This window comes from Chiloscyllium plagiosum, chromosome 10, assembly GCF_004010195.1.
Source record: "Chiloscyllium plagiosum isolate BGI_BamShark_2017 chromosome 10, ASM401019v2, whole genome shotgun sequence".
Lineage (NCBI taxonomy): Eukaryota > Metazoa > Chordata > Chondrichthyes > Orectolobiformes > Hemiscylliidae > Chiloscyllium > Chiloscyllium plagiosum.
Window position 1 is genome coordinate 27,757,488 of NC_057719.1, and position 27,049 is coordinate 27,784,536.

At 40.5% G+C, this 27,049-nt stretch overlaps 1 protein-coding gene across 5 annotated transcripts in view; it reads right to left on the bottom strand.

Moving 5' to 3' along the window:
• Window positions 1-25,098, bottom strand: part of snapc1b (small nuclear RNA activating complex, polypeptide 1b) — a 37,911-nt gene extending 12,813 nt beyond the window's left edge. For 2 of the 5 annotated variants that reach the window (XR_006312716.1, XM_043697226.1), the window contains exons 1-9: window positions 24,992-25,097; window positions 19,944-20,069; window positions 19,696-19,852; window positions 14,750-14,909; window positions 12,032-12,172; window positions 10,462-10,569; window positions 10,094-10,249; window positions 7,040-7,105; window positions 2,941-3,003 (exon numbers count right to left, since the gene is read on the bottom strand). Coding sequence is in view for 4 of the 5 variants with exons in the window: in XM_043697226.1 (XP_043553161.1) it covers window positions 2,941-3,003; window positions 7,040-7,105; window positions 10,094-10,249; window positions 10,462-10,569; window positions 12,032-12,172; window positions 14,750-14,909; window positions 19,696-19,823 (822 nt within the window). In the remaining variant the exon portion in view is untranslated. Of the gene's footprint in view, window positions 1-2,940; window positions 3,004-7,039; window positions 7,106-10,093; window positions 10,250-10,461; window positions 10,570-12,031; window positions 12,173-14,749; window positions 14,910-19,695; window positions 19,853-19,943; window positions 22,111-24,991 lie in introns of those variants that run through there. The other 3 variants (XM_043697228.1, XM_043697230.1, XM_043697227.1) reach the window with 3 other exon arrangements.
• Between the last annotated feature and the right edge of the window lie 1,951 nt (window positions 25,099-27,049).

The window sequence follows — 27,049 nt, forward strand, 5'->3', positions numbered from 1 at the left end:
CAGCTCAGCACTGTCCCCATGACTTGTCCGACCTGCCAAGCTCCTTTTCCACCTATCCACTCCACCCTATCCTCCCTGACTATCATTTTCATCTCCTCCCCCACTCACCCATTGTACTCTATGCTACTCTCTCCCAACCCCCACCCTCCCCTAGCTTATCTCTCCACGTTTCAGGCTCACTGCCTTTATTCCTGATGAAGGGCTTTTGCCCGAAACGTCGATTTCGAAGCTCCTTGGATGCTGCCTGAACTGCTGTGCTCTTCCAGCGCCACTGATCCAGAATCTGGTTTCCAGCATCTGCAGTCATTGTTTTTACCTTCGGTCTAACCAGTCCATGCCGAACATAATCCCAAACTAAACTAGTCCCACCTGCCTGCTCCGGGGCCCATATCCCTCCAAAACTTTCCTATTCATATATCCATCCAAATGTCTATTAAATGTTGTAATTGTTCCCGCACCCACCAGTTCCTCAGGAAGCTCATTCCACACACAAACCACCCTCTGTGTAAAAGATATGCCTCTTAAGTTTCTTCCTAAATCTCTTTCCTCTCCCCTTAAAAATCTGGCCCCAGTCTTGAAATCCCCCATCTTAGGGAAAAGATAACTACCACCAGATTAAGCTATACCTCTCATTATTCTATAAACTTCTTGACCCAATATTTTGCTGTCCATGAAATAACTGAAATGGCATAGACAGGAAAGCTAGACTGCATAGCTCATTTGTAAAAATAATAGTTTTTTTAAAAGGCTGGAATGAAAGAGGGTCCTATCTTTGGTAACCTTTGTGTGTGGGAATGCTCCACATCTTGCCCAATATCCCTGACTTACTGAGGTCTGAGATTACTGGGATCTTCACCCAACGTTGGAATCCCAGGATCCTCCACAGCCAAACTAATGGGACAGCAAGTGGTGCTAGCCTCCAATCAAGCCCCATGCTGTCCTTGTTAATGTTGTCCATATTGGATTTTAGCTGCAGAACTAATATGTTTCTTCACTGTCAGAAACCAACAAAATTCTGCCCATTGTTTTATAGTCACAACAATGCAAAAGGATGAGTGCCAAGAAATTAAAGCCTGAGCAAATACACATAAACAAGAGGAATAGAAACCTTCGAAGTGATTTACCCCAGGCCAGTCAATGGAATTGTTGGACCAATCCTACAAAAAGGTAGTTAGTAACTGACTAGGATACATTGATACAGATGAAGATTGAGATAATGAAGATTGAGATTGAGGTTGAGAAATTCCAATAAGGTGGCGGTGCAGTAGGGCTTCTGCACTCCGGGCTTGACTGCTCTATCTGCACAGTGGACTCGAGTAAGCCCAGCAGTGCAGACTCATGGTGGTGGAGATGGGTTTGGGTTCCTAATAATATCTACACATTCAGTGCAGATTCATAGAGATGGCGGAGGCGAGTCTGGGTTCCTTGTAAAATCTGCATCCAATGCAGATTCATGGAGGTGAGTTTGGGTTCCTTGTAACATCTGCTTCCAGTGCAGATTCATGGAGGTGGCACAGGTGAGTTTGGCACCCTAATAATATCTACACATCCAGTGCAGATTCATGGAAGTGGCGGAGGTGAGTTTGGGTTCCTAATAACATCTGCATCCAGTACAGACTCATGGAGGTGGCAGAGGCAAGTTTGAGCCCAGTACAAGACCCAACAGCAACTGCATCAGTGAGGTAGGCCCAAAGCAGACTCATGACAGCGGTGGAGTTAGACTGGTACAGTACCCAGCAGAATCTGCATGGCAAAGTTCAGTGAGGACTCAGTGACAAAGGCATTGGTGGAAGGGAGACAGCACCTAAGAATGACAACTTTCATTCCAGCAGCAACAGCAGTGTGGTGAAGAGAACTCGTGCCTGGCCACCAGGCCCATGGCCTACAATGGTACTTTAACAAGAAGGATTGTAAAGTTGGATACTTTCTTTATTTTTTTTATTTTTCTGCCTTCATATTCAGTGTTTTGATTTATTTTTCTGTGATTTAAGATGACGTTGGAGATCGACAACACTAAAAACACTTTTCACTGTATTTTGTAACAAGATACATATGACAAATAAATAAACCAATATTGAAAAAGAAAGAGGTCAAGAGTCAACACTGTCTTAGAATTTTGCAATTCATGGACCGACTTGATTGTATTTAATCTGCAATGTTACAGCAGATATCTCTGGATTAGGAAAGCACTCCTGTTACTCCAGGCTCCACAGGAACATCAATGGTGCTATATTGAAGTCAACTGTGAAAAATAAATGCTCATAGCATCAGAGCTAGCAGGAAGCAGAGAGTAGGAATAAGTGGATCTCTCTCAGGCTGGAAGGGTCTCAACAGGTGCCATGCTGCAGGGCTCGGTGCCAGAGCCTAACCTTTTCCAATTTACATAAACAATTTGAATGAAGAGACCGAAGGGATGGTAGATACATTTGCTGCTTTCATAAAGATAGGTAGGTAAATGAGTTGTGAAGAGGATATAAGAGGCCTACAAAAGGGATATAGATAGGTTAGATGAGTGGGCAAAGAGCTTGCAAATTGACTATAATTTAGAAAAGTGTGAAAGTGTCCATTTTGTCAGAAAGAATAAAAAAGCATAGTGTCTAAATGGCGATGGTTGCAAAGCTCTGAGATCGAGCGATCCTGCACAGAACGTTATGCAGGTGCAGCAAGCAATCAGGGAAGGTAATTGTCCAGATCTTTGCACATGGACTGTTTCAGCATTTAAAGAGTTTTAAATGCTGCTGAACATGGTGTAGTCATCACCAAACACCACCACTTCTGACTTTATATGGGGAAAAAATTTTAAAAATGCACAATGCGATTATGAGATCAGTTCTCCATCTTGGGGTAACAAACATTAATTTTTGCAATCATTCCTTATCATTCATCAGGGATAAGCAATAACTAAGTATTTTAACAAAAATGAGTATTTGGCATACAAACCTTCACTGTGGAATTGTATGATTTTGACTTTATCTTTGCCAGGGTCTGTGCACGACTGGAGCCCTAAGAAGAACAAACACTCACTTTAACCAGTTTCAGCATTACTTTGCTTACTTAAAGAATACAAAGTAGAATGAAACATTGCTAAATAAATGATTTTTTTGCTTAGTTTTAACCAATTTTTCCATTATGCATTTGATTTGACATTAAAAATGTATTGTAATAACCTCAAACATTTAGTTGATGAGGCTGAAGTTGATAACATTGTACCTCAGCTTTGGATCAACTGTAGGTAGATTGGGAGTATGGGACTCAATGCACTGATGTATTTTTCCACTGATTTCAGAAGGCCAAAATTGGTTTTAGATACAAATCAAGCCACTGCCCTAATTACAAGTATTATTATACCTGGACTTTCTTCTCAAAATGTTATCAGTGCATGCTAACATAAGCATCTTCAATCAACCATGACGTGAGGTAACAGTGTGACAGCAGCATTTTTTTCATGAGAAGAAGCGGATATTAAAAGGGAAGATTGATGCAGCAACTCAGTGCCTTCTGTTGTAATGTTGGCCAATGGAAACTGCTGCATAATTGCAGGTGTAGCTATAGTGACAAAGTTTTCACAAGCAACACCTTAAATACACTGACATAAAACATGTACTTCATGTTAAACAGATATGATCATTTAGGAGCCAAGCACTCAATCAAAGAAAACACTTGTGCACTTGATTTTCACCATATTATTTTTGCTGGCAAATGCATAAAATTATTCATTGATGCAAATGCCTTGCGAATACAAGTACGGGATCTCGTGGTCAACGATGGTGTTACTGCTCATTTTAACCATATGTAGTTAATATATTGGGCAACACTATGCTATGACACTGCCTTCAAAAAGCATGTACTGACAACATTGGATTCTTGGTTAGCAGTATAAAAATACCAGTTTAGAATACTTCACAACAATTATATATTGAAGAGAGGAAAGAATAAGGAAGGTGTACACCTTTAATGAATTCAACTTAGCCTCTACTTAAAAGATTAAACTTTTCTCTTGATTCGAACTAACATTCTGTAATGGATGTTTATATTTAGCTAATAACTAACAGCAAGTCCGCATGAACAAGGTGACAGAGTTGGCTCTAAAGATTGTTTACAGTTTCCATAGTGGACTACCAAGACAGGGACACCTCAGGTGGGGACTAACCGGAAAGAGCTTTTCCCAGCTTCCAGTGCTGGTACAGCAGCCTAATGTACTACACACATATAAGTAACTCCAGCTATGTGGGAGTTCTGACTATTACCAGGTGGTCAATCGACCCTATATAAAATTATCAATTTTTTTCAGATCTCAGTAAATATGGCAGTATCACTTGAGAGGCATTTGCAATATAAATGAACCACAAATTCAAGAGAAACAAATATACAGCATTTGTAGCCTGGAAACAACTGTTTCTCTCTTGTGAATCTAATGGCTCTTGGGTTGAGAACAGGAAAAACAGAATACATTTTGCAAGTTGAAGGCAAAATTGTACTCATGACTTATAAGTTTTGCACAGCTTTCCACAGCTACAAATTAATATAAGTTTTTGCTTTTATATTTATCAAGTGTTAAAAATGATCATCTAATCCTTATAAAATCTCCACAGTCACCAACTGCATAAGTACTAAAAATTAGATACATTTAATAATTTCACTACCTTGCTCCTTCTCTTTCCCTTCAATCAACGCTAAAATTAATCTTTGCTTCTTTACCATGTCAACCTGGAGTGATATCCTTGATCATACAGCAATCCTAAAAATTAGGTTTGAAAACTCTCCAAAAGTGACAGGTGAATGGACCTCAGTGGGAGATGGGGTATGGGCAGCAGAGTGAAGACCTTATTTATAAAGTGGAGAAGACAGGAGACTCTCCAGCAGGTGGCCAGAACAGCACTGTAATAGCCAGAACTAGAAGGAACAACAGCAAAAATATTGATGCAAGTTTCAGCACCAGCAAGCAATATTGTGGATGGAAATAGGAAGTCTTTGTGATGTGAACAGATATGGAGTGAGGAGATCATACAGAACACCAAAATCATGAACTGGCAGACACTGGCCAGAGGGACCATTGAAATCAATAGCAAAGAATAGAATTTAAGACAATTTAATGAAACCAATGCATCAAAACTAAGCGAACTCTTCAACACTCCAACTGATCCTCTTCCATAAGGATGTGGACTTGTTGCATTTATGAAGCAGTTAGAAAGTTAATTCTGCTGATATTTCTTGTGATTGACCTCATAACAATGGTCTTTTGTGACACTCTTTTATGATGCTCAATCTTTGCAGTAAGTATTAAGGGTTAGAGTCAAAAAGTGTGGTGCTGGAAAAGCACAGTCGATCAGGCAGCATCTGAGGAGTTTCACAGATCTGAGGAGCAGCATCTGAGGAGCAGGAGAGTCAACGTTTTGAGCATAAAGTATTCATCCTGATGAAGAGCTCTCCTGCTCCTCGGATGCTGCCTGCCCGGCTGTGCTTATCCAGTACCACACTTTTTGACTCTGATCTCCAGCATCTGCAAACCTCACTTTCTCCTTAAGGATTAGAACGCCTGTGGAAATACTAAAAGCTTTCATCTTGCTAATTTTGAACTGAACTAGAAATAATTTTAAGTAGTTCATCATCAAAAACTGGATAAGAATCCAATGAAGAGTGCAAGAGGGTATGCCAGGAGCATCACCAGGCATTTATCAAAATGAGGTGCTAACCTGGTAACACAGCATTACTCGCATGCCACACAGGGTAAATTCCAAGTGATTGACAAAGCTAAGCAATTCCACAACCAATGGAGCAGATTGGAGCTCTGTAGTTCTGCCACATCTAGTCCTGAGCAATGGGGGACAAATAAACAACTGACTGGATGAGAAGGAAGATAGATATGTTATCATACACACACACAGTGCAGAAGAGGCTCTTTGGCTCATCAAGTCTGCACTGACACATGAGAAACACCTGACCTTTAACTGAATCCTAATTACCAGCGCTTGCCTCACAATCTTGAATGTGAATGACACCCCAGGTGCTCATTCAGGTACTTTTTAAAGGATGTGCCTCTATGACCTCTCAGGAATTGGTATTTTTGTAGCTTACCCTATTTTCTCTGAGGTCTTTGAGGGTCGTGAGAAATTAATTTCAGAAAAAAATTTTTAAAGTGCTGGAGCATGTAATCAACAGTGCCATAATGCAGCACAAGCTCAGCAATGATATGAGCATTGACACTTAGTTTGGGCTCCACTGAGGCAAGACAAAGACAGCAGAAACATGGGCAACTTTCCAAGTCATTCACCACCCTGACTTGGTCATTTATCACCTTCAGTGTTCCCGTTCAAAATCCTGGAATTCCCTCCCTAGCAGTCTTTTGGGTGTATCTACACCAAACAGAATGCAGCAGTTCAGGAAGGCAGCTCATCACCACCCCCTCAAGTAGAACTAGGGATGGGACAATATATACCGACCCAAACACCAACACCCACATCCTGTGAGTGAAACAAAAAAAAGGACATGCTACAAAATTTATCAAGTGCACGAAAAATTGTACCTTGCTGTTTTTAGTAAAGACAGAATTCAGTTTCAAACGATCAAAGATCTGGTTTCAACATTTTTGAAAAGACAAAACTCAACAACTGGACTGCAAAGTTTATATGAGAGGTGCAGACTTAGCTCCTGAATAAGATCCAATACAAATCAGTGTGTCAATGGATTAACAGTAACAGTACTAGAAGAATCAAATATAATTCTTATCTACTGGCAAGCTGTTAATCAAAAATGTTGTAATTTTTGGATGCACTAAAAAGTATTTTGTTCATAATATCCAAGAGTGGACAAGTTTACACAATGGACCAACACAAATGCAATATAGCAAAGGTTCATGATTAATTCATGACCCCATGTCATTTCTACTGACAGTGATATAGAGAGAGTAAAGGCAGCCAATGCCAAAAGTCAATGCACTACAGTATCAGATTAACTGGTGACATCGATTCCAAATCACAACAGTGCACTCAGAAATTTCCCCTCCAGCACCAAGGTCAAATTTTAATGATACTCCTCTCACCTTTTGACAATTAGATTCATCACCATCGGATCCAGAGATATCTGGTTGGTCAGTCAAGCTTGAGTTCTGTAAAATTTGAGATAAAAGAATGGTGTTATTTGTTTCCTTAAATCACCAGAAATGCTAAAGCTTAAACACCTGAATTGACACCAAAAATATGACACCAAGATCAGATACGATACATCCAACCACAATGAATGCCTTCTTCCCAGGTTAAAGAAAGGCAAACCAGCACTGAAGTAAACATGGACACAGCATTTAATATTCTGAACTCAGAATTTAGAGATCCTGTCACCGGTTTGTATTTTATCAGATCATCAGACTACAGACATTCTAATGCTCCAAATGTCAGAACTCACTTGCCAGTTCCACATTTGGCTTTACATCAATTATATGAATACTGACATGTAAGGTAAGACACTCAGCGAAGGGTAAAAACAATGACTGCAGATGCTGGAAACCAGATTCTGGATTAGTGGTGCTGGAGAAAACAGATCCAAAATACAGGATGAGTAAATTTGATATGGCAACTGCATATTTTAACTGACTTTGTTTTACTTATGTTGGAACGTTGCCACTCAATTCTACAACAAAGCAGTACATAAAACTACACAGCACAACAAATGATGCTCTAGTAATGTAATTTTAATAGGCATTAACAATGTGAAACCTTTCTGATTGAGTCAACAATGTTTAAAAGTAGGTTCTGGCCTTTAACACACCAGAGTTAAAAATCTAATTGATTCAAAATAGCTGCCAGTACCTCACTACAAAACGAGAGGGGACTTATTAATTTTTCATCTGCTCAGTATGAGGTGAGGAACAGTTACTGCTCCCCCTTTTCTTTGTTCCCTCATGGTCAGTTATAACAAATGTTTTTTCTTTTTATAATTTGAAGCATGATAGCTACATTCAGAAATTAAGTTAACCAAATAAAAATGGAGAGTCATTTCCAAGGTTTGCTGAGTGATTTTTAATTACCTATTACCCAAAAACAATAATAAAATGTGACAACAAACAGACACACACAAATAGGAGTTGGGACATAATGTTGCAGTTGTACAGGACATTGGTGAGGCCATGTTAGAATACAGCATACAATTCTGGTTGCCTTTCTATAGGAAGGAGGTTGTTAAATTTGAGAGATTGCACAAAACACCTACAAGGATGTTACTGTAACTGGAGGGTTTGAACTAGAGGGAAAGGCTGAACAGGCTGGGACTATTTTCCCACGAGCATCAGAGGCTGACGGACAACCTTATAGAGGTTTATAAAACCATGAGGAGCACGGATCGGGTGAATACCTAAGGTTTTTTTTTCCCTGGGTGGGGGTATAGAGGGCATAGATTTAAGGGGACAGCGAAAGGATTTAAAACAGGCCTATGTGGCAACTTTTTCATGCAGAGGGTGATGCATGTATGATGCGCTGCCAGTTGAAGTGGTGGAGGCAGGTACAAATACAACATTTAAAAGGTATCTGCATGAATATATGAAAAGGAAGGGTTTAAGAGGGATATGGGCCAAATGCTGGCAAATGGGACTAGGTCAGATTGGGATGTCTGGTCAGTGTGGATGATTTGAACCGAAGGGTCAGTTTCCATCTGTATGACTGTACCACATCAAAATGTTGTTCATTTCGCTGTCAACATATAGACACTAATGGCAGCATCAAGATCAGTTTGCAGTGCTTCAGTCAAAAGGCACTTGACATAACTGCATTAGTTTAAATACCACACTTTATGCAATCTTTTGGCAACATATCCATGCAATGATAAAAAGAATTCATCAGTAATATTGTTACTGAAAAGCAACTGCATATCAGATTCAGTAGAGACTACTTTCAAATAAATTATCAATCTCATTATGCATTTGGCTTTCAATTATTTGCCCCCACTGTATAAATAGGATTCATTTCATTTTGTACCAACTTAAGGCTGTCCCAAATCAAAAGCTCACAACTGAGCAAGCCTAACAAATCCAATATTGCCTCTTTAAACCGTGAAAATTCAACAACCCAATATATATTGCAGAACTACTTTCAATGCTAGAACCTAACGTATAAACAGCTGTGGCAAAGAAAAAGAATCTAACTCTCCTGCTACTATACATGGTCTGTTCCAACTGGGTCTTTATCTAAGGACTATATGGTGTGTTAGAACCAACTTTCAACATTCAGCAAACCCTCTCTGATGTATAATCCCTCTCTGAAGGCAAATCTCATAGAGGATATTTCAGCAATTGCTGCAGCCCTCTATTAAAAGTACTGAAACGGTCATTCTTTATGTGTCAGCCTCGTTAATACCAGCAGGTTATTCAGACATAGACAAAACAACTCAGCAACCAAGTGTGATCATATCTTCCCTTCTATCAACATTTCCACAGATGCATCTGACAGCATAGAGCATCTCATTTTTTTTCTCTACACGATCACATAGATAGGAAGGCCAACTGAGCACCTCATTAGAATGCCAGAAAGGATTAATTTACTCATCAAGCATTAACAATTAAACCTGGACTTTTCACGGAGTATTTGGCTCAGCGAACATTGCATCAATAAGCCTTCTGTATGACTGTACCACATCAAAATGTTGTTCATTTTGCTGTCAACATATAGACACTAATGGCAGCATCAAGATCAGTTTGCAGTGCTTCAGTCAAAAGGCACTTGACATAACTGTATTAGTTTAAATACCACATTTTATGCAATCTTTTGGCAACATATCATTTTTATCGGATCTGATCAGTTGCCCCACAAAGACCCTGACAGAAAGGTCACAATGTAATCCACCACAGTAGGTTGATACAAAATAGGGTTGAGGTAAAAAAGATAAAAAGATTATTCCATTTTTTAAACTTACCTGCGTACCAAAATCTCAGAATTGTTTCTAAAGTCCCAGACAAATCATATCGGAATTTCTGCATGACTAATGTTCAATTTGTCAGCAGAGAAAAGAATTTAGGCAAAAGAAGCAACATGTTCTCGATCTTAAATCAATTTCAAAAATCATTAGACTGAATTACAAATATTACTTCATATTACAAAACAAATGTTACCTTTTTCTCTTGCCACTGTTGGAATTCCAGCGTTATGTTCTTTAAGTCAGAAACAAAGTCACTTCGAATTAAACTTAATGCTTTGTCCAGCTGGGTTTTGTTTGCAGAGATCATACGTTTCATTGTTTGATAATGATCATGGATATTCATAAGTTCCTTTAAAATACATGAATTAAGAAAAAGTATTTAAAATCCCTTGTGTCAGTCTATTATTCTTCTTGGAGGAAAGTATGAGGTTGCGACTCCCTTAGCCTCAGCCAACTGCATGTGATCATGAATACAGCAAAAGACCAGTCTTTTACTCCAGTGATGCTCAGATTTCAGACTCAAACATTTTTAGACCCAAATTACTCTCCAAAACATCTTACCTCCAAAACATCAACGGAAATGAGTTCAGACACCAGGTTAGATCTCTCCCGGAGGTTATCGTTAATAGTATTACCGGGTATTTTTCTCCTTTTCTTATTGTAAGCCAGCTGAAAAAATTAAAGTGAGCTTTCAGAAGTCAAGTGGTATCTTTCATTAAAAGGAAATATATTATTTTAATATTTGCAGATGACAAACTTATTGCATATTTTGAGAAAGAAACAAGTGAAAAATTATTACAGGTGCACAATCCTTTATCCAAAATGCTCAGGACCAGCTGGTTTTCAGAACTCAGAAGTTTTCGAATTTCAGAATAAGTGTCAGTTTGATGTGAATTTTTAAAAATCTTTCCAAAGTATAGACTTACATGAGTAAAACAGGCCCCGAAACAGAATTAAGGCCTGCCAGTGCTGAGGCCCGCCCCCACACATCACATCTGAGAGACACGCATCGAGTGGGTGTGGATTTGGGTTAAGTGTTTGCACACCAAACAACCTTGTTAATGAGAAAAAAAACTCTTAAACAAAAACCTTCAGACTTTGGAGCTTTTCAAATTTCGGATTAAGGGTCGTCAACCTGTACAAAGTGGAGTATCTGTTCCTAGTACACAAAAAAAATGGCCACTGGAGTCCATGTACATGTGCCCCCACCTTTAATGTTTTAACCAGCTGAACGAGGTGAAAGCACTGCAGCAACGTTTGGAATTGGAGGTCAATGCCGCAATTGGCATTCTGATGCTGATCACCAATGTGAAACCTTGGAGGGGCTGCAGCCTTGCAGCTTAGAGGGAGTGTTGTCCCCACCCCCTCCACCTACATCATACCAGTCAGCTGTGACATGACTTGTACTGCCAGTATGGATCAATGTCGTCATGAGCTGGTGCATGATGATGTCAGGACCCATGCACATACAGAACAGGAACATGGACCTGCATCTACACTTGCATGTATATTACCATTGACAAACAACTGTGAAATGAAAAAAGTGTTTTGAGCTAGGAACTGAGGCCTAGTTGACAACAGTGCCAATTGTCTGGTGTGATCCTTCATCTGTAGGTATGTGTGCATTAGGTGCAGCACTTGACTTTTAAATTAGTCCCTCATCAACTCCATAGAGGAATAACTCTTTGTAATCAGTCCTCAAAGTGTACCCTACTCCAGTGAGCTGTAATGCAAAGGCAGCACATTGCTTCAATTATTTTCCCATCACTGGACATAGTGGCTGCCTTGTTTAGCCAAGATTCCTGAGAAGCTTCTGATGCTTTAATTCTGCACAGTCTGTATAATCACTGTCATTACAATTGGCAGTGACCTCTTTGTGACAATCCATCATGATATACATAAAACGCAGTCAATACAAAAATCTACAGCAACCTGAAAATAACACCAGATGATAAACAGAGATGTGGCACTTCCCTATCAAACATCTCTTCACACTATCTGAATTAACAGATCAACCTAAAGTGAGTTGGTGCCTCCATTAAAATAGAGAAAGATACTTTATCCATTATTTTAAAGGTTCACACATTGCACTGAAGTTCCAAAGAACCTCAACTCAACAAGCAACACTTACTAATATTGGCATTGCTGTGAAATGGAAGGCTTTGTCATGTAAGAGTTTTTTCAGAACATAAACAGCATCAAAATGTTCTGCTTTCACCATTTCTTCTTGGCAACTTAGCACCTCATCCCAATCTTTCAGTGCCATCCTTATCTGTAGATCATATAAACATAACTGTCAGTTAAATAAACATCATTCAAAGCATTTAATGTGATCTTTAATCATAGCACGAAGCACTGTAAAGGGGAAAATTACCTGGAGATTCCATTGCATACAGAGAGAGAAAGACAGAGACAGAGAGAGGACTGGTGGCAAGTTTAATCTGATGGTCACCATGCCTCAGGCAAAGGGCAAGGATCTAAAGACGCGCAAACCTCTTCCAGAAATAATAAACTCTCAACTGACTTAATAGGCCAGCCTCTACTTATAAACCAGTGACCCCTAGTTTTTTTCAGTAAGATGAAACATCCTTTCCATTTCCACACTGTCTAGACTCCTCAGGATCTTAATGTTTCAAATGAGTCACATCTTACTCTTCTAAATTCCAGCAGCTTTAAGTCTAGCCTGTCCAATCTTTCCTCAAGACAATCCTTCCAATTACTGTTATGAGTCCAATGCTTCTTCTCTGATATTTTTCCAATTGATTTATATCTTTCCTTCAGTAAAGAGACAATATACTTCCATTAAGAGGACTCCCGATGTGATCTCTCGGTACAACTGAAACATAACCTCTCTACTTTTGCATTCAATTCTCTTATAATAAATAACATTCTACTGGCTTTCCTAATTTTTTGCTGGAGCTGCATGCTAACCATTTGCAATTCATGAACTAGGATGTTGAGGTCCCTCTGCACCTCAGCACTTTGAAATCTTTTACCACTTAGATAATAATTCCTTTTAGTTCTTCCTGCCAAAATGGACAATTTCACATTTCCCATTGTACACTGCCTTTGCTAGATCTTTTCCCACTCACTTAACCTTTCAATATCCCTTTGCAGTTTCCTTTCTTGCAGATTTGTCTCTGCGTGTAGACTTATGGTTGGACTGACAGCAAGCAGATAAAAAACAATTAAACTGGATTTTGTGCAGCAAAAATAGAAAGGAACAGGTGAATGTCATGGAATTACAGCACAGAATTAGGCCATTTGAGTCCATTTTGGTGTCTGTGCTCTACCCAAGTTTCCTGTCTGTATTATTTATCTAACCTCATCAACATTCCCTTCAATTTATTTCTCCTCTATGTTTATCGAGCTTTCTCAAATACACCTGTCCCATTCACTTCAAGTACTCCTATCAGATTTTAACTAGTCTTTAAAAACAAAGAAAATCTCACATTATATATAGCCCATTTTGTAACTACTGGATATTATGTGATGTAGACCATGATGGGCCAGCATTTATTATCCTAAGTGCCCAGAGGACAGCTATGAGTCAACCACATTGGTACAGGCTGGAAACAGTGGGATGGACTGGTAAGAATGCCACATTTCCTTCCATAAAGCACATTAGTGAACTAAATTAGTCCTTACATCAAATGACAGTGGTTACATGGCCACAATTAAACTAGATTCTTTTTTTTAAATCCCAGATTCCAGTGGGAGGGTGAAAGAGAAAGAGAGAGAGGTGGAGTGGGAATGTATTGATAATGACAATGGGAAAAAGGGATGAAAGAAAAATATTTTATAATTTAGATGCAAATCCTAAAGCTTTATAAAGAATTGATGTGGGAGAGAAATATCTAACTGAGCCCAAATTCCAGGCCTCTGTCCTGTTCCACAACACCCCTCCCCAGGTTCTCCTCCACTCATACTCCTCCAGAGTTGCAGCTACTCCAGCAGCACCTTCCCACCCTCCTTTAGCTGCTGATCCACTTTATCCCACTGTCAGTGGGTGGTTGTGGTTCATCTTTGACCAGCGCTAGTCAACTTGGATCAGGGCTCCCCAGCAAATAGAGCCAAGGATCTGGAGCTTATAACCAGGCATGCCAAAGAGTGAAGAAATCCCACCACTGATTGTTTGGGTAACATTGGGATCCCGAACAGGCCAAGTCACAGCCCACAGTTGAGACAGTCAGCTGGAATGAAACTCTGTCCAGAGGCTGGGGCTGGAGTCTGAAGCTTGGATTGGGCAAGTTGATCCTCCCATCAACCCTGCACCAGTGGTGCTGACTCCACAAGAAGTTGGGCCAGCTCAGGAGGGCCCTCTGCAGGCTACTCAAGAACAGTAGCTACTGGGAGCATGGCTTCAACACCTGCAGGGAGTCAGTCAGAATGGCGAAGGAATTAAAGAGAAAAGCAGCCAGGTGGTGGCTCCCAAAGACCAGGCAGAGGTTATGACTAAAATGCACAAGGGGAATTCCATAATCTAAAAGTTGGAATTGTATCATATGGCAGAAATTCCACACCTATGGAAAACTACACAGAAATATCAGTCTTACATTTTATCCTCACACACTGGAGTGGGAAAAGAACCCAGAACCTTGTGAGATGCTATTACCTGAGCAATGGCTGATACCCTGAGTAAAATTATTTTCTCTGTATTTCATATTGGATGTATTTCTGACCATTTTCTAGCTCCTAGGTTTTGACTCCACCGACAAGTGAAAATAATCTGAAGTACATTTAATAGCCAGAGAACATAACAATACAAGTCTTCAGCAACAGTTACAATATTGGAATAAACACAGGCTGAAGAAGAAATGAGTCAAAAATATTACGATCCTGTGCTTACCTTTTCTTTTGGCTGACAAAGCTGGGTATAATAAAGTCCATAAAGAAGGTACAAGCCCCCAAATCGGATCTGAAAACTATATGGGGGGAAGAAGTACTGACTTGCCAAGATTAATGCTTCTCTGGTGAACTTTCTGCCATCATTTTTACCCATTTTTCCACTGGAAAAGAACAAATGCAGTTATGTCAACATTTTGAAACCCATGGTAAGCAAGTGATATACATGCACCAATCTGTATACCAAAAGAGCAGAGGGACACAGGATGTTGTGGTTTAAATTCATTCATAACCCACATTCCTGCTACTGCTGCTGGATTTTTTTAAACTTAATCTGAGGAAATGGAGTTTTGGCTTTGATTAACTATTGAAATGCTACAATCTTAAAAGTTCTACTGTATTGCAAGAGAAATCTCTGTCTGTTTTAATTTAAACCAGCCACCAACACAAAAAAACAGAAAGAGTGAGAAAAAAGTTGTGGAATTTAAAAACGTTAACTTGCTTTCATACAACACCTTTAATCCAGCAAATCAACTCAAGATGCTACACAGGAATGGTGGTAGAGTAAATTTGACATTTATATTCATATTGATAGGAAAAACTTGAAAAGCCAATATAAATTGATAAAGTGCATTGAAGGTTATAGCAGAAAAAAAGCTCATGTTGTAGTAGTTAGCATATTAATAAGCATAAAGGATTGGATGTAACAGGAAGCTGACAATGACAAAGATGTAAACATGTCTAAAGAGTGGGGTGCTGGAAAGGCACAGCCAGTCAGGCCGCATCCAAAGAGCAGGAGAATCGATGTTTTGAGCATAAGGTCTTCGTCAGGATACTGCCTGACCAGCTGTGCTTTTCCAGCACCAAACTCTCCAACTCTGATCTCCAGCATCTGCTATCCTCACTTTCTCCTACATTCTGCATCTTTGGCAAGATGTAACAAGTTCATCTTGTATCCACAAGAATCGGTGCTGGAACCTCAACCACTCACAATTTATATAAATTACTTAGATTAAGAGACTACATTTGTTATCTATCTTTGCGTTATCAGCAAAGTAAGTTGTGAAGAAAATAAAGCAAGGCAACAAAAAGATACACAGAATATATAAAGAATGGCAAACGGTGTATAATGTCGAAAGATATAAAATTGCCTGTTTTGGCAGGAAGAATGAGAAGAACGATGTTACTTAAAAGGTAAAACATGTCCAAGTACTGGGATACAGAGGGATCTGGGTATCATAGCAGTTTACTACATCGCTAAAGCAAGTCATAGTCATTGTGTCATAGAGATGTACAGCATGGAAACAGACCCTTCGGTCCAACCCGTCCATGCCAACCAGATATCCCAACCCAATCTAGTCCCGCCTGCCAGCACCTGGCCCATATCCCTCCAAACCCTTCCTATTCATAGACCCATCCAAATGCCTTTTAAATGTTGCAATTGTACCAGCCTCCACACTTCCTCTGGCAGCTCATTCCATACACGTACCACCCTGTGTGAAAAAGTTGCCCCTTAGGTCTCTTTTATATCTTTCCCCTCTCACCCTAAACCTATGCCCTCTAGTCCTGGACTCCCCGACTCCAGGGAAAAGACTTTGACTATTTATCCTATCATGCTCCTCATGATTTTGTAAACATTTCTAAGGTCACCCCTTAACCTCCGACGCTCCAGGGAAAACCGCCCCAGCTTGTTCGGCCTCTCCCTATAGCTCAAATCCTCCAACCCTCGCAACATCCTTGTAAATCTTTTCTGAACCCTTTCAAATTTCATAACATCTTTCCAATAGGAAGGAGACCAGAATTGCATGCAATATTCCAAAAGTGGCCTAACCAATGTCCTGTACAGCCACAACATGACTTCCTAACTCTGTACTCAATACTCTGACCAATAAAAGAAAGCATACCAAACAGCCTTCTTCACTATCCTATCTACCTGCGACTCCATTTCAAGGAGCTATGAACCTGCACTCCAAGATCTCTTTGTTCAGCAACACTCCCTAGGACTTTACCATTAAGTGTATACGTCTTGCTAAGATTTGCTTTCCCAAAATGCAGCACCTCGCATTAATTTGAATTAAACTCCATCTGCCACTTCTCAGCCCATTGGCCCATCTGGTCAAGATCCTATTGTAATCTGAGGTAAGCTTCTTCGCTGTCCATTACACCTCCAATTTTGGTGTCATCTGCAAACTTACTAACTGTAACTCTTATGCTCACATCCAAATCATTGTAATCAGGAAAGTTAATAGAATATTATAATTTATTGCAAGAGCAATTGCATTCAGTTATAAAGTTATGATTCAGTTTTAAAGGACAAGGTCAGATGACATGAGGAATGCTGTGCACAGTACTGGTCACTTTATTTAAGGAAGGATATAAATATATTAGAAGCAATTCAGAAGTATATTAGACTAATGTCTAATGAGGAAGGGTTGAACACATCTGGCTTATATCTGGTGAAACTTAAAAGAATAAGAAGTGATTTGAGTTAAATTTATAAAATCTTCAATGGTCTTGATAGAATAATGTCATTTCTTGATTCCCATTACTGCTTCTCCAGTGCTCCAATGTCCATTTATGTCCTCTCTTACCTTTTCCACATCTAATAAAGAATTTAATACATTTTTTTTGTTACTAGCTAGCTTACTCTCATGTTTAATCTTCTTCCTCTTATTGTCTTTTTCTGTTGTTTCCTTCGTTTTCAGAAGACTTCCCAATCCTCTGACATCCCACTTCACCAAATTGCATGCTTTTTCATCTGCTTTTATGCTTCATCTGCTTTCCCTCGTCCTCCCTAAGCCTTTCCATCTCTCTTTTCTTAAGATGTGCTTTCAAACCTAGCACATCGACCAAGTTCTTTAATCTGTCTGAATAGCACTATAGAAGGCTCAGTTTGTGCTTGTTTAGCATTGGGCAAAAGATAACTATCTTGCCAGCAATGCTCAAATCTAGGTTGAATTGTAAAAATAACCATTCCCCTAAATTCTCTTGGCAGGTTCAACTATATTAATAGAGTTTATATAAATGCAAGTTACTATTACTGGAAAATGGTGCCTCACTAATACTTGTAATTTCGTTTACAATGCTGCAGCGTACAAACAGTACAACATCTTGTGTTCTACAACAAGCTTCTCAACTCAGGGTCTGAGAGGTATCTGGCAAAAATCAATTCCCAAACAAGCAACACTGAATGATATCCAGGACTACCATATATGGTCAATGGTCCAACATGTTAGCAAAGAGACATGGTCAAGTTTCAGTAGGGATACTCCATTCAGCTTGCTAGTTAACAGGAAACAAGAGAGAGATGGTGCAGTCACCAACACGATCTGTATTCTTATCAGGTCAGTGACACTTTGGCAACCTTCCTTATAGAATTATACTGAAGCAGATAAACTACCAATCTCAGTGCTTGCCAAACTCAATGATAGCTTAATCAAAGTCAACAACAGTCTAACTGGATCAGAATTCAACTTCAGGGACAGCCTTAACTTCATAATAAATTTCGCAGCCTCTATGCCAACCTATCAACTTCAATAACACTTTCTCATCTTCACCCTACCAATCTCAGCCACAGTTTACTCAGATCAATGAGTAGAATCAAGATTAATTCAATGTGAAACCTCCACATCTCAAAGGAATTGTTGTTCAACATCAGTAAAATGTTTCACAATAAGTAAAGCAAAAACAATACAAACATTTAGTCGCATAGTTGATTTTTAAACAGAAGGAATACTTGCACTTTGTGACAGAAGTTCAGAGCAATTTTATTACATAATGGAAGGAATCCTCAGAAGCAAAAAGGTTGAGAATCCCTGGCCAATAAGGTTTGTGTCTGTGATGGAATCAAGCTCAATAAATGCTAGGAATGGAAAAGGATTGATCACAGATTTGCCTGCTATGCTTACACATCTCAATTTATGGTCTACTGGCTTGAATATTGTTAATGCCACTCATTCCAATGCATTGCAGGAGACAACAGCTAGTGTAGATGTGGTAGGTTTCCTTTCCTTAAGAATGAGTGAACCAGTTGGATTTATACAAAAAAGACATGGTCACTTTGTTGCAAGACTAAATCATTAGATTCAGAGAATTAATTTATGAAAAAATTTGAATATTCAACCTCTGGTTACCTCATGCAGTAACTTAACAAACTGGTCTGTGCCCATAAATACTGTACCTTCTCATGTTTGAAATATTTTAAGCTACCCAGATGAATACCTATCTAGTAAAAATCACACCAAATAACCGTGAGGTTTTGAACTTTTAACGCTTAATTACACAAGTATATTTTTTTAAATGGACAGCTACCTAACTTTTGAGAAGCTGATAACTTGAATTTGCTTATGACAGTTGGTGATAAGATTTGCTCTGAAGACCCATTTTGTAAATACAAAACTAAAACAAGAATCGCAGATGTTGGAAATCTGAAACAAAAGCATAAATTATTGGAGAAACTCAGCAGGTCTGGCAGCATCTGTGGAGAGAAAACAGTCAATGTTGCTGGTCTACTGACCATTCTTCAGAAGGTGGGTCACTGGACCCAAATCATTAACTTTGTTTTCTCTCCACAGATGCTGCCAGACCTGCTGCGTTTCTGCAGCCATTTCTGTTCTAGGTAATTATGCGGCATATTTGTGGCTGAGCATTTCACACTGGGTTTAATCACTGGTTTATGCAGAATTAACTAATGATAACTGCAGGGCCACTGATCTAACCAGCACTAAATTCAGCCTGGGTACATGCATGACCTGAGTGGGAACTAGATCAGGTTCAGGTGTGGTGCACTTTGTGGCTAAATAGATGCAACAGTCACCATGTCAGCTCACATATGGACAAATATCATTGATAAGATATTGAAGGAGAACCAACACCTTTAGAAATGCAGCCTAGCAGCAGCAGCCAATGCATAGAGGGGATAACAGTATAACAAAAGAAAATGGTTCTTACTAAAAGATAGTGGAAAACTTCATGTCCCTCCAGATTGCAGAGAATTCCTCATAGCGCACACTTTCAGTCTGTTGGAAACGCAACAGCAGCCTCTCCAAGTCATTCTTCAATCCCGCTGTCAATGACATGATTTCTGCAATGTCGAGTCACAGATAGGCTAGCAACAGACAAACATCAACCTCAATGAGATACTTTTCGAGAACAGGTTAAAGTACCAAATATGTTTGTGTGCACAAAACACTACCTACCTATTTTTCAAATCAACAGTAAGATGTCACTGGAAAGGCTTGTTCAGTCAGTGAATAGCTGAGCCACACAGAGCACAAACTTCAATCAGATATTGTTGCTAGTTAAGTTGCAAAAAACTAGAGCATCTGTGAGCAAGAAGAATAGGGCCAGACATTCAATCAAGAAGATCCCACGTTCGCCTGCTAATCTGCGTTAAATTCGCTGACTTTAGTGTTCCAGGGACAAGCAAGAAAATAAATTAACCAGGTTTTCCAATCTGAGTATCACCAATTCAAAATAAAGATGATTGTCTGCCATCAAAAAAATCTCAGTAAACATCAAACCTAAAATAGATGCAGCTATGGTATTCAATATTGAGCCCATTCCCAGATCTGTAGCAAAGCTACAGCAAGGGACTTTTGTTTGTAATTCTTTTCACTGCATTGAGAGATACTTAGTAGGCCAACACTGATTTAACATTCTCTATACGCAACCAAGAAAGTGTTAGTGAGTTGTCATGTTTAACTGTCACAAACCACATGGTGTAGGTATACCCACAGCGTTGTTAGGAAGTTCTAATATTTTGATTCAGGATCAATAATAGAATGGCAATTAAAGTTCTAAGGGTCATGTATGGCTTGAAGGGAATTTTCAAATGGCCAAGTTCTCATTCATCTGTTGGATGTCATGGGTTTATATATGGACATACAAACAAGGAACAAGGTTCGGTCCTTTAAGCCTGCTCTGCCACTCAATAAGGTCATGGCAATCTGATTTTCTCAAACTCTACACTCCTGCATATCCACAACAATCTTCCAACCCTTTAGCAATCAAGAATCTACCACTTCTTTAAAAATAGAAAGAAGCTGCTTCCATTGCCTTTTGATATGGGAATTCCAAAGACCCTCAATACTGAGAGAGAAAACAAAATTCCTCATCTTTGTTTTAAATGGACACCCTTTATGTTTGATCTATGACCCCTAGTTATAGATTCTCTCTCAAGTGGAAACATGCTTTCAACTTCCAATCAGTTAAGTGCCTTCATGAACTGATGTTTCAGCTAAATCACCCCAGACTCTTAAGCTCAAGAGGAAATTTTCTCGTCTTTGGTCATGAGGCAACCTGTTCATTTGAGGCATTAGTCGAAAATGTTCTTTGAACTGCTTCCAAAATCCTTCTCTACGACACTGATCAGTACTGTACAGAGTACTCAAAATGCAATCTTTCCAATGCCCCGTATAACTGACGCATAACCTCCTTACTCCTGCATTCAATTCTCCTCACAATAAACTACAACATTCGATTACTTGTCGTACCTGCATACTAATTTTCTGCGAGTCATGTGCTAGGACATTTGGATCTCACTACATCTCAGAGTTCTGCAACCATTCAACATTGAGATAATATTTTTTTTTAAGTTCTTTTTGACAAAGTGGACAATTTCAACTTTTTCATATTGTACTCCATTTGTTAGATCTTTGACCACTCATTTAATCTATATCCTTTTGTCAGCTTGTGTCCTCTTCACAACTTACCTACCTACCTATCTTTATGCTAAGCTACCACACATGGAACAGTACAGCAAAGGAACAGACCCTTTGGCCTACTATGTCTGTGCTAACCTTGATGCCACTCTCAACTAACGCCATCTGCCTGCACATGGTCTGTAACCCTTATCTCCTCCCTGTTCACGTGTCGAAGTGTCTCTTAAACATGCTGTCATACATCTTTGATCCTGTCATCCTAATCATTTATATGAATTGTAAAGAATTAGGCACCAGCACTGATCCTGGTGATACACCAAGACACCCCGCCAGCCTGAAAAAGATACACTCATTCTTAGTCACTGCATCATCATAGCTAACTAATACATTTTATTTTAGAACTTCCTATGACTAAAACAAGTGCACTAATTTAAAACATATTGTTGGGTTCAGTGATTAATTGATAGCACTGATTATTTGATCTTTTTTAATTTTTCTAAGTTTTGGTTAAGATCAGAGAAAGGCATGGCTTTGATTTAACTTTCAAATTTATTTTGCAGATTCTGCTGAAAGATACTGGATGAGTTGTTGCAGTACATTTTGTGGACTGCCACTGTTTATTAATAGTGGAAGAAGTGAATGTTTAAGGTGGTGGATGTGGTGTCAATCAAGCAGACTGCTTTATCCTGGATGGTGTCAAGTTTCTTGAATATTATTGGAACTGCACCCATCCATAGGATCATAGTAGCATACAGCATGGAAACAGACCCTTTGGTCCAACTAGTCCACACCAACAATGCTCCCAAACTAAACTCGTTTCACTTACCTGTGTTTGGCCCATATCCCTCCAAACCTTTCCTATTCATGTAACTGTCCAAATGTCTTTTAAACATTGCAACCGTACCTGCATCCACCATTTCCTCTGACAATTCATTCCATACACTGACCACATTATGTGAAAAAAAGTTGCCTCTCATGACCTTTTTAAATCTTTCTCTTCTCATCTTAAAAATATGCTCCCTATTTCCCCACCTTAGGGCAAAGTCCTTTGCTATTCACCTTATCTATGCCCCTCACAATTTTAAAAGGTCACCCCTCAATCTCCTACACTCCATTGAGAAAAGTTCCAGTCTATCCAGTCTGTTTTTATAACTCAAGCTTTCCATTCCTAGTAACATCCTGGTAAATCTTTTCTGAACCCTCCCCAATTTAATAATGTCCTTCCTATAGCAGGACTACTAGAACTGCACACAGTAGTCCAGAAGAGGCCTCCTGCACAACATGGCATACCAACCGGTATACTCAAAGGTCTGAGCAGTGAAGGCAAGCATGCTAAATGCCTTTTTAACCACCCAGTCTACCTGTGAAGCAAACCTCAAAGAACTATACAACCCTTACGCGTATCTGTTCTACAATACTGCCCAGGACCCTCCCATTAATCGTATATGTCCTGACCTTGTTTGTTTTATAAAATTGCATTTATCAAAATTAAACTCCATCTGCCACTCCTCAGCCCAATTGATCAAGATCCCTTTGTAATCTTAGATAACCTTCTTCACTGTTCACTATAATCACTATAAATCCCAGAGGAAACATCACAGAAGTGCTTCACAGGAGGCTCCCAAGCACTGAGGATGTCACCTAGACAGGGGACGAAATGTCTGCAACACAAATTCCCAGCTTGGCGAACAGAACCACAACAACTTTTCACTATACTTCCAATTTTGTGTCATCAGCAAAGTTACTCACCATGCGTATATTCTCAGCAAAATCATTTATATAAAATGAGCAACAAAAGTGGACCCAGTACCGATCCCTGTGGAACACCACTGGTCACAGGCATCCAGTACGAAAAACAACCCTCCACCATTATCCTCTGTCTCCTGCTATAAGCCAATTTTGTATCCAGCTGACAAACTCACCCTGAATCTCACATTATCTAACTTTAATTACTAGTATACGATATGGAACCTTCATACATCATCATAGAATCCCCTTCAGCCCACCAAGTCCACACCAACCCTCTGAAGAGCAACCCACCCAGACCCATTCCCCCACCCTATTATCCTTACCCCTGACCAATGCAACTAACCTACACATCCCTGAACACTATGGGACATTTAGCATGGCCAATTCACCTAACCTGCGCATCTTTGGATTGTGGGAGGAAACCGGAGCACCCAGAGGAAACCCACGCAGACTCAGGGAGAATATGCAAACTCAAAGAGTTTGCCCAAGGCTGGAATTGAACCCAGGTCCCTGTGAGGCAGCAGTGCTAACCACTGAGCCACCGTGCCACCCCAAGCCTTGTCAAAAGCTTTACTAAAATTCAAGCAAACAACATCTATTGCTCTGCCCACATCCAGGCAAGTAGAGAGTACTATCAAGACTTGTGTTTTGCAGATGGTGGATAGGCTTTGGAGAATTAGAAGGCCAGTTACTCATGTCAGAATTCCTGCTCTTGTAGCTATATGGCTAGTCCAGTTCAGTTACCAGTCAATGATAACCTCAACATGCTGACTGTGGAAATTTCAGCAATGGGAATTCACATATCAAAGAGAAATGGTTGGATTCTCTTGTTGGAGATGGCTGCTGCCTGACACTTGGGTGGCACAAATGCTATTGACTACATGTTAAACTATCACTTGAGACAGCACAGTGTTATCTAATGATGGATGATGCTCAAATGAGGTACAATAACATCTCTGAATAGGATGATCAGAAATATCTAGACATAAAGAATTTCTAACATAAATATACATTAGTTAGCAATTAATCATGTCACGTGTGGCAACAGCACCTTAATATATGTATGCCTTAACTGCAGCTCACAATAAACAAACTAATGCAAATGTTGCAAATTAGAAAATGCTGAAAACATTCAGATCTCAACCTCAGCTGAGAGAACAGGCAAATTAATGTTTCGGATGTAGACATTTTTTCCTAAGATCTTATGTCCCAAAGAAGAAAACGTTTTGCAAAACCTTAACTTGTTTGTTAAATGTGCACTAGTGCCAAATAACCCGTTTATAATCTGTTTCCCGGGCTGTGTGCCCCAAAACAAAGCGGACCAAGGAGTGTGGAGGGTTAGGCCATTCGGCCCATCGGCCCCTGCTCCGACAAACCACCCATATTCATTATCAATCTCCCCGCTACAGATCAAAGAAAACGCGTTCCCGCGGGGATTCAGGAGCAGCGAAAACTCCTTTTTAGCTTTGGTTTCAAGGAATAATTTCTGAGACAGAGTTTTGTTTAACTGGGCCAAAGGGAAGGTGTTGCTGGACAACATTAAACATGTGCACGCACACACAGGGCCCTTGGCTGCACTCTGCTCAGATCAGGCGGTGTTTTCACGTTCCCACCAGTAAATTCTAGAAGATTTTTTCTTATAAAAATAAAAATACAGCTTCCCCTACCCCCCAGTAAAGATGGGCCCGGGCCCAGGGACACAGGTTCATATCCGAGCAAAAAGCCGGGGGGAGCCAAAATGCTCCCATCGCCGGCCCTGTAGTGACCCTTTGACCACCCGCAATCGCCTCACAGCTCCCGTCCGCCTCTCCCTCTCCCTGACCCAGACCCGTTACCAGGGCCCCGGCTCCAGCGCCTTCCTCCACCCGCGGCCAGAGCGCGGCGTCTCCGAGCGACAGGAACCTCGAGCCGCCGTCCCTCCGCTGGCCGCTAGGGGGAGCGCGGAGCAGCCTGACCAACACGCTCTGCTCCAGGGAATGTACAGTCAGGTGTGTGTTCCCGGTGAGGAACATAGTCCTGCACCACACAAACCAGTGAACTACATTAACATACGTGTGTGTGTGTGTGCGCGCAAAATAAATTGTAACTCAAACTGCATAAGGTAGCTTTCCTAAAACAAAACGTGATTGCCAAAAGGGTGTGGGCATTGCCAGAATTTATCACCCATCCCTTGGGTGGGTTGTGGTGACTATTTCTCCTGGAGCCTTGGATTGTAGGTACACCACAGTCCTGCAAAGGAGGAAATTTCGGGATTTTGACCCAGCCGCATTGCAGGGGCGGGAAAGCCATGTAATTCATAGCTGAAAATGTGTTGCTGGAAAAGCGCAGCAGGTCAGGCAGCATCCAAGGAGCAGGAGAATCGACGTTTTGGGCATGAGCCCTTCCTGAAGCCCTTCTTCATAGCCAGGATGGGGGAGGTGGAACTTGCAGGCTTTAGTGTCCCCGTTTATCTGCTGCCCTTCTTCTACATGGTAGTGTTCATGAGTTTGGGCAAGTTGGATTTGTCCTTTATTCCGGGCAGGACAGACCTGGACAATGTGCACATTGTCAGGTGGTTGCCAGTATTGTGAGTCTGTATTGGAACAGCTTGGCTCGATCCGTAACTGAAGCAAAATGTAAATCAAAATGAAAGCAAACTTAAATAAGGAGAATTTTTTTAAAAATAGCTTGACAAAGAAGAACTGCTTGTTCTATGGTGCTGTGGAGTCCGTGGACTAAGTATATATTGGGTGTGGGCGCTTGCACTCCCTTTCTAATTTTCTTAAAAGCCTCCTTCTCTGTTTTTGGTTGCACTTCAGTCCCACAGTCCTGATCTTCGGGCAACCTGTACGGAGGAGAAGGGCAGGTCTGAAGACCTGCTTGTGGGTCTGCTCCTGGGCCTGGCCAAATTGGCCATAAACAGATCCAGGCAGCTGGCCGTGGAGGGGTTGTTAGGGCCTATTGCCTAACCCTCTACTGTGGTTTTGTTAGAGCCTGGTATCTTTGGAGAAGGAGCACGCCGTGTCCACTAACACCCTTGAGCTATTCAGGGAGAGGTGGGCGCCGCAGGGAGTGGAGTGTGTTATTTATAGAGTCATAGAGTCATAGAGATGCACAGCATGGAAACAGACCCTTCGGTCCAGCCCGTCCATGCCGACCAGATATCCCAACCCAATCTAGTCCCACCTGCCAGCACCCGGCCCATATCCCTCCAAACCCTTCCTATTCATATACCCATCCAAATGCCTCCTAAATGTTGCAATTGTACCAGCCTCCACCACATCCTCTGGCAGCTCATTCCATACACATATCACCCTCTGCGTGAAAGAGTTGTCCCTTAGGTCTCTTTTATATCTTTCCCCTCTCACCCATAACCTATGCTCTCAACTTCTGGACTCCCCGACCCCAGGGAAAAGACTTTGTCTATTTATCCTATCCATGCCCCTCATAATTTTAGAAGTCTCTATAAGGTCACCCCTCAGCCTCCGACACTCCAGGGAAAACAGCCCCAACCTGTTCAGTCTCTCCCTGTAGCTCAGATCCACCAACCCTGGCAACATCCTTGTAAATCTTTTCTGAACCCTTTCAAGTTTCACAACATCTTTCTGATAGGAAGGAAACCAGAATTGCACACAATATTCCAACAAAGGCCGAACCAATGTCCTGTACAGCTGCAACATGACCTCCCAACTCCTGTTCTCAATGCTCTGACCAATAAAGGAAAGCATATCAAATGCCTTCTTCACTATCTTATCGACCTGTGACTCCACTTTCAAGAAGCTATGAACCTGCACTCCAAGGTCTCTTTGTTCCGCAACATTCCCTAGGACATACCATTAAGTGTATAAGTCCTGCTAAGATTTGCTTTCCCAAAATACAGCACCTCGCATTTATCTGAATTGAAAGCCATCTGC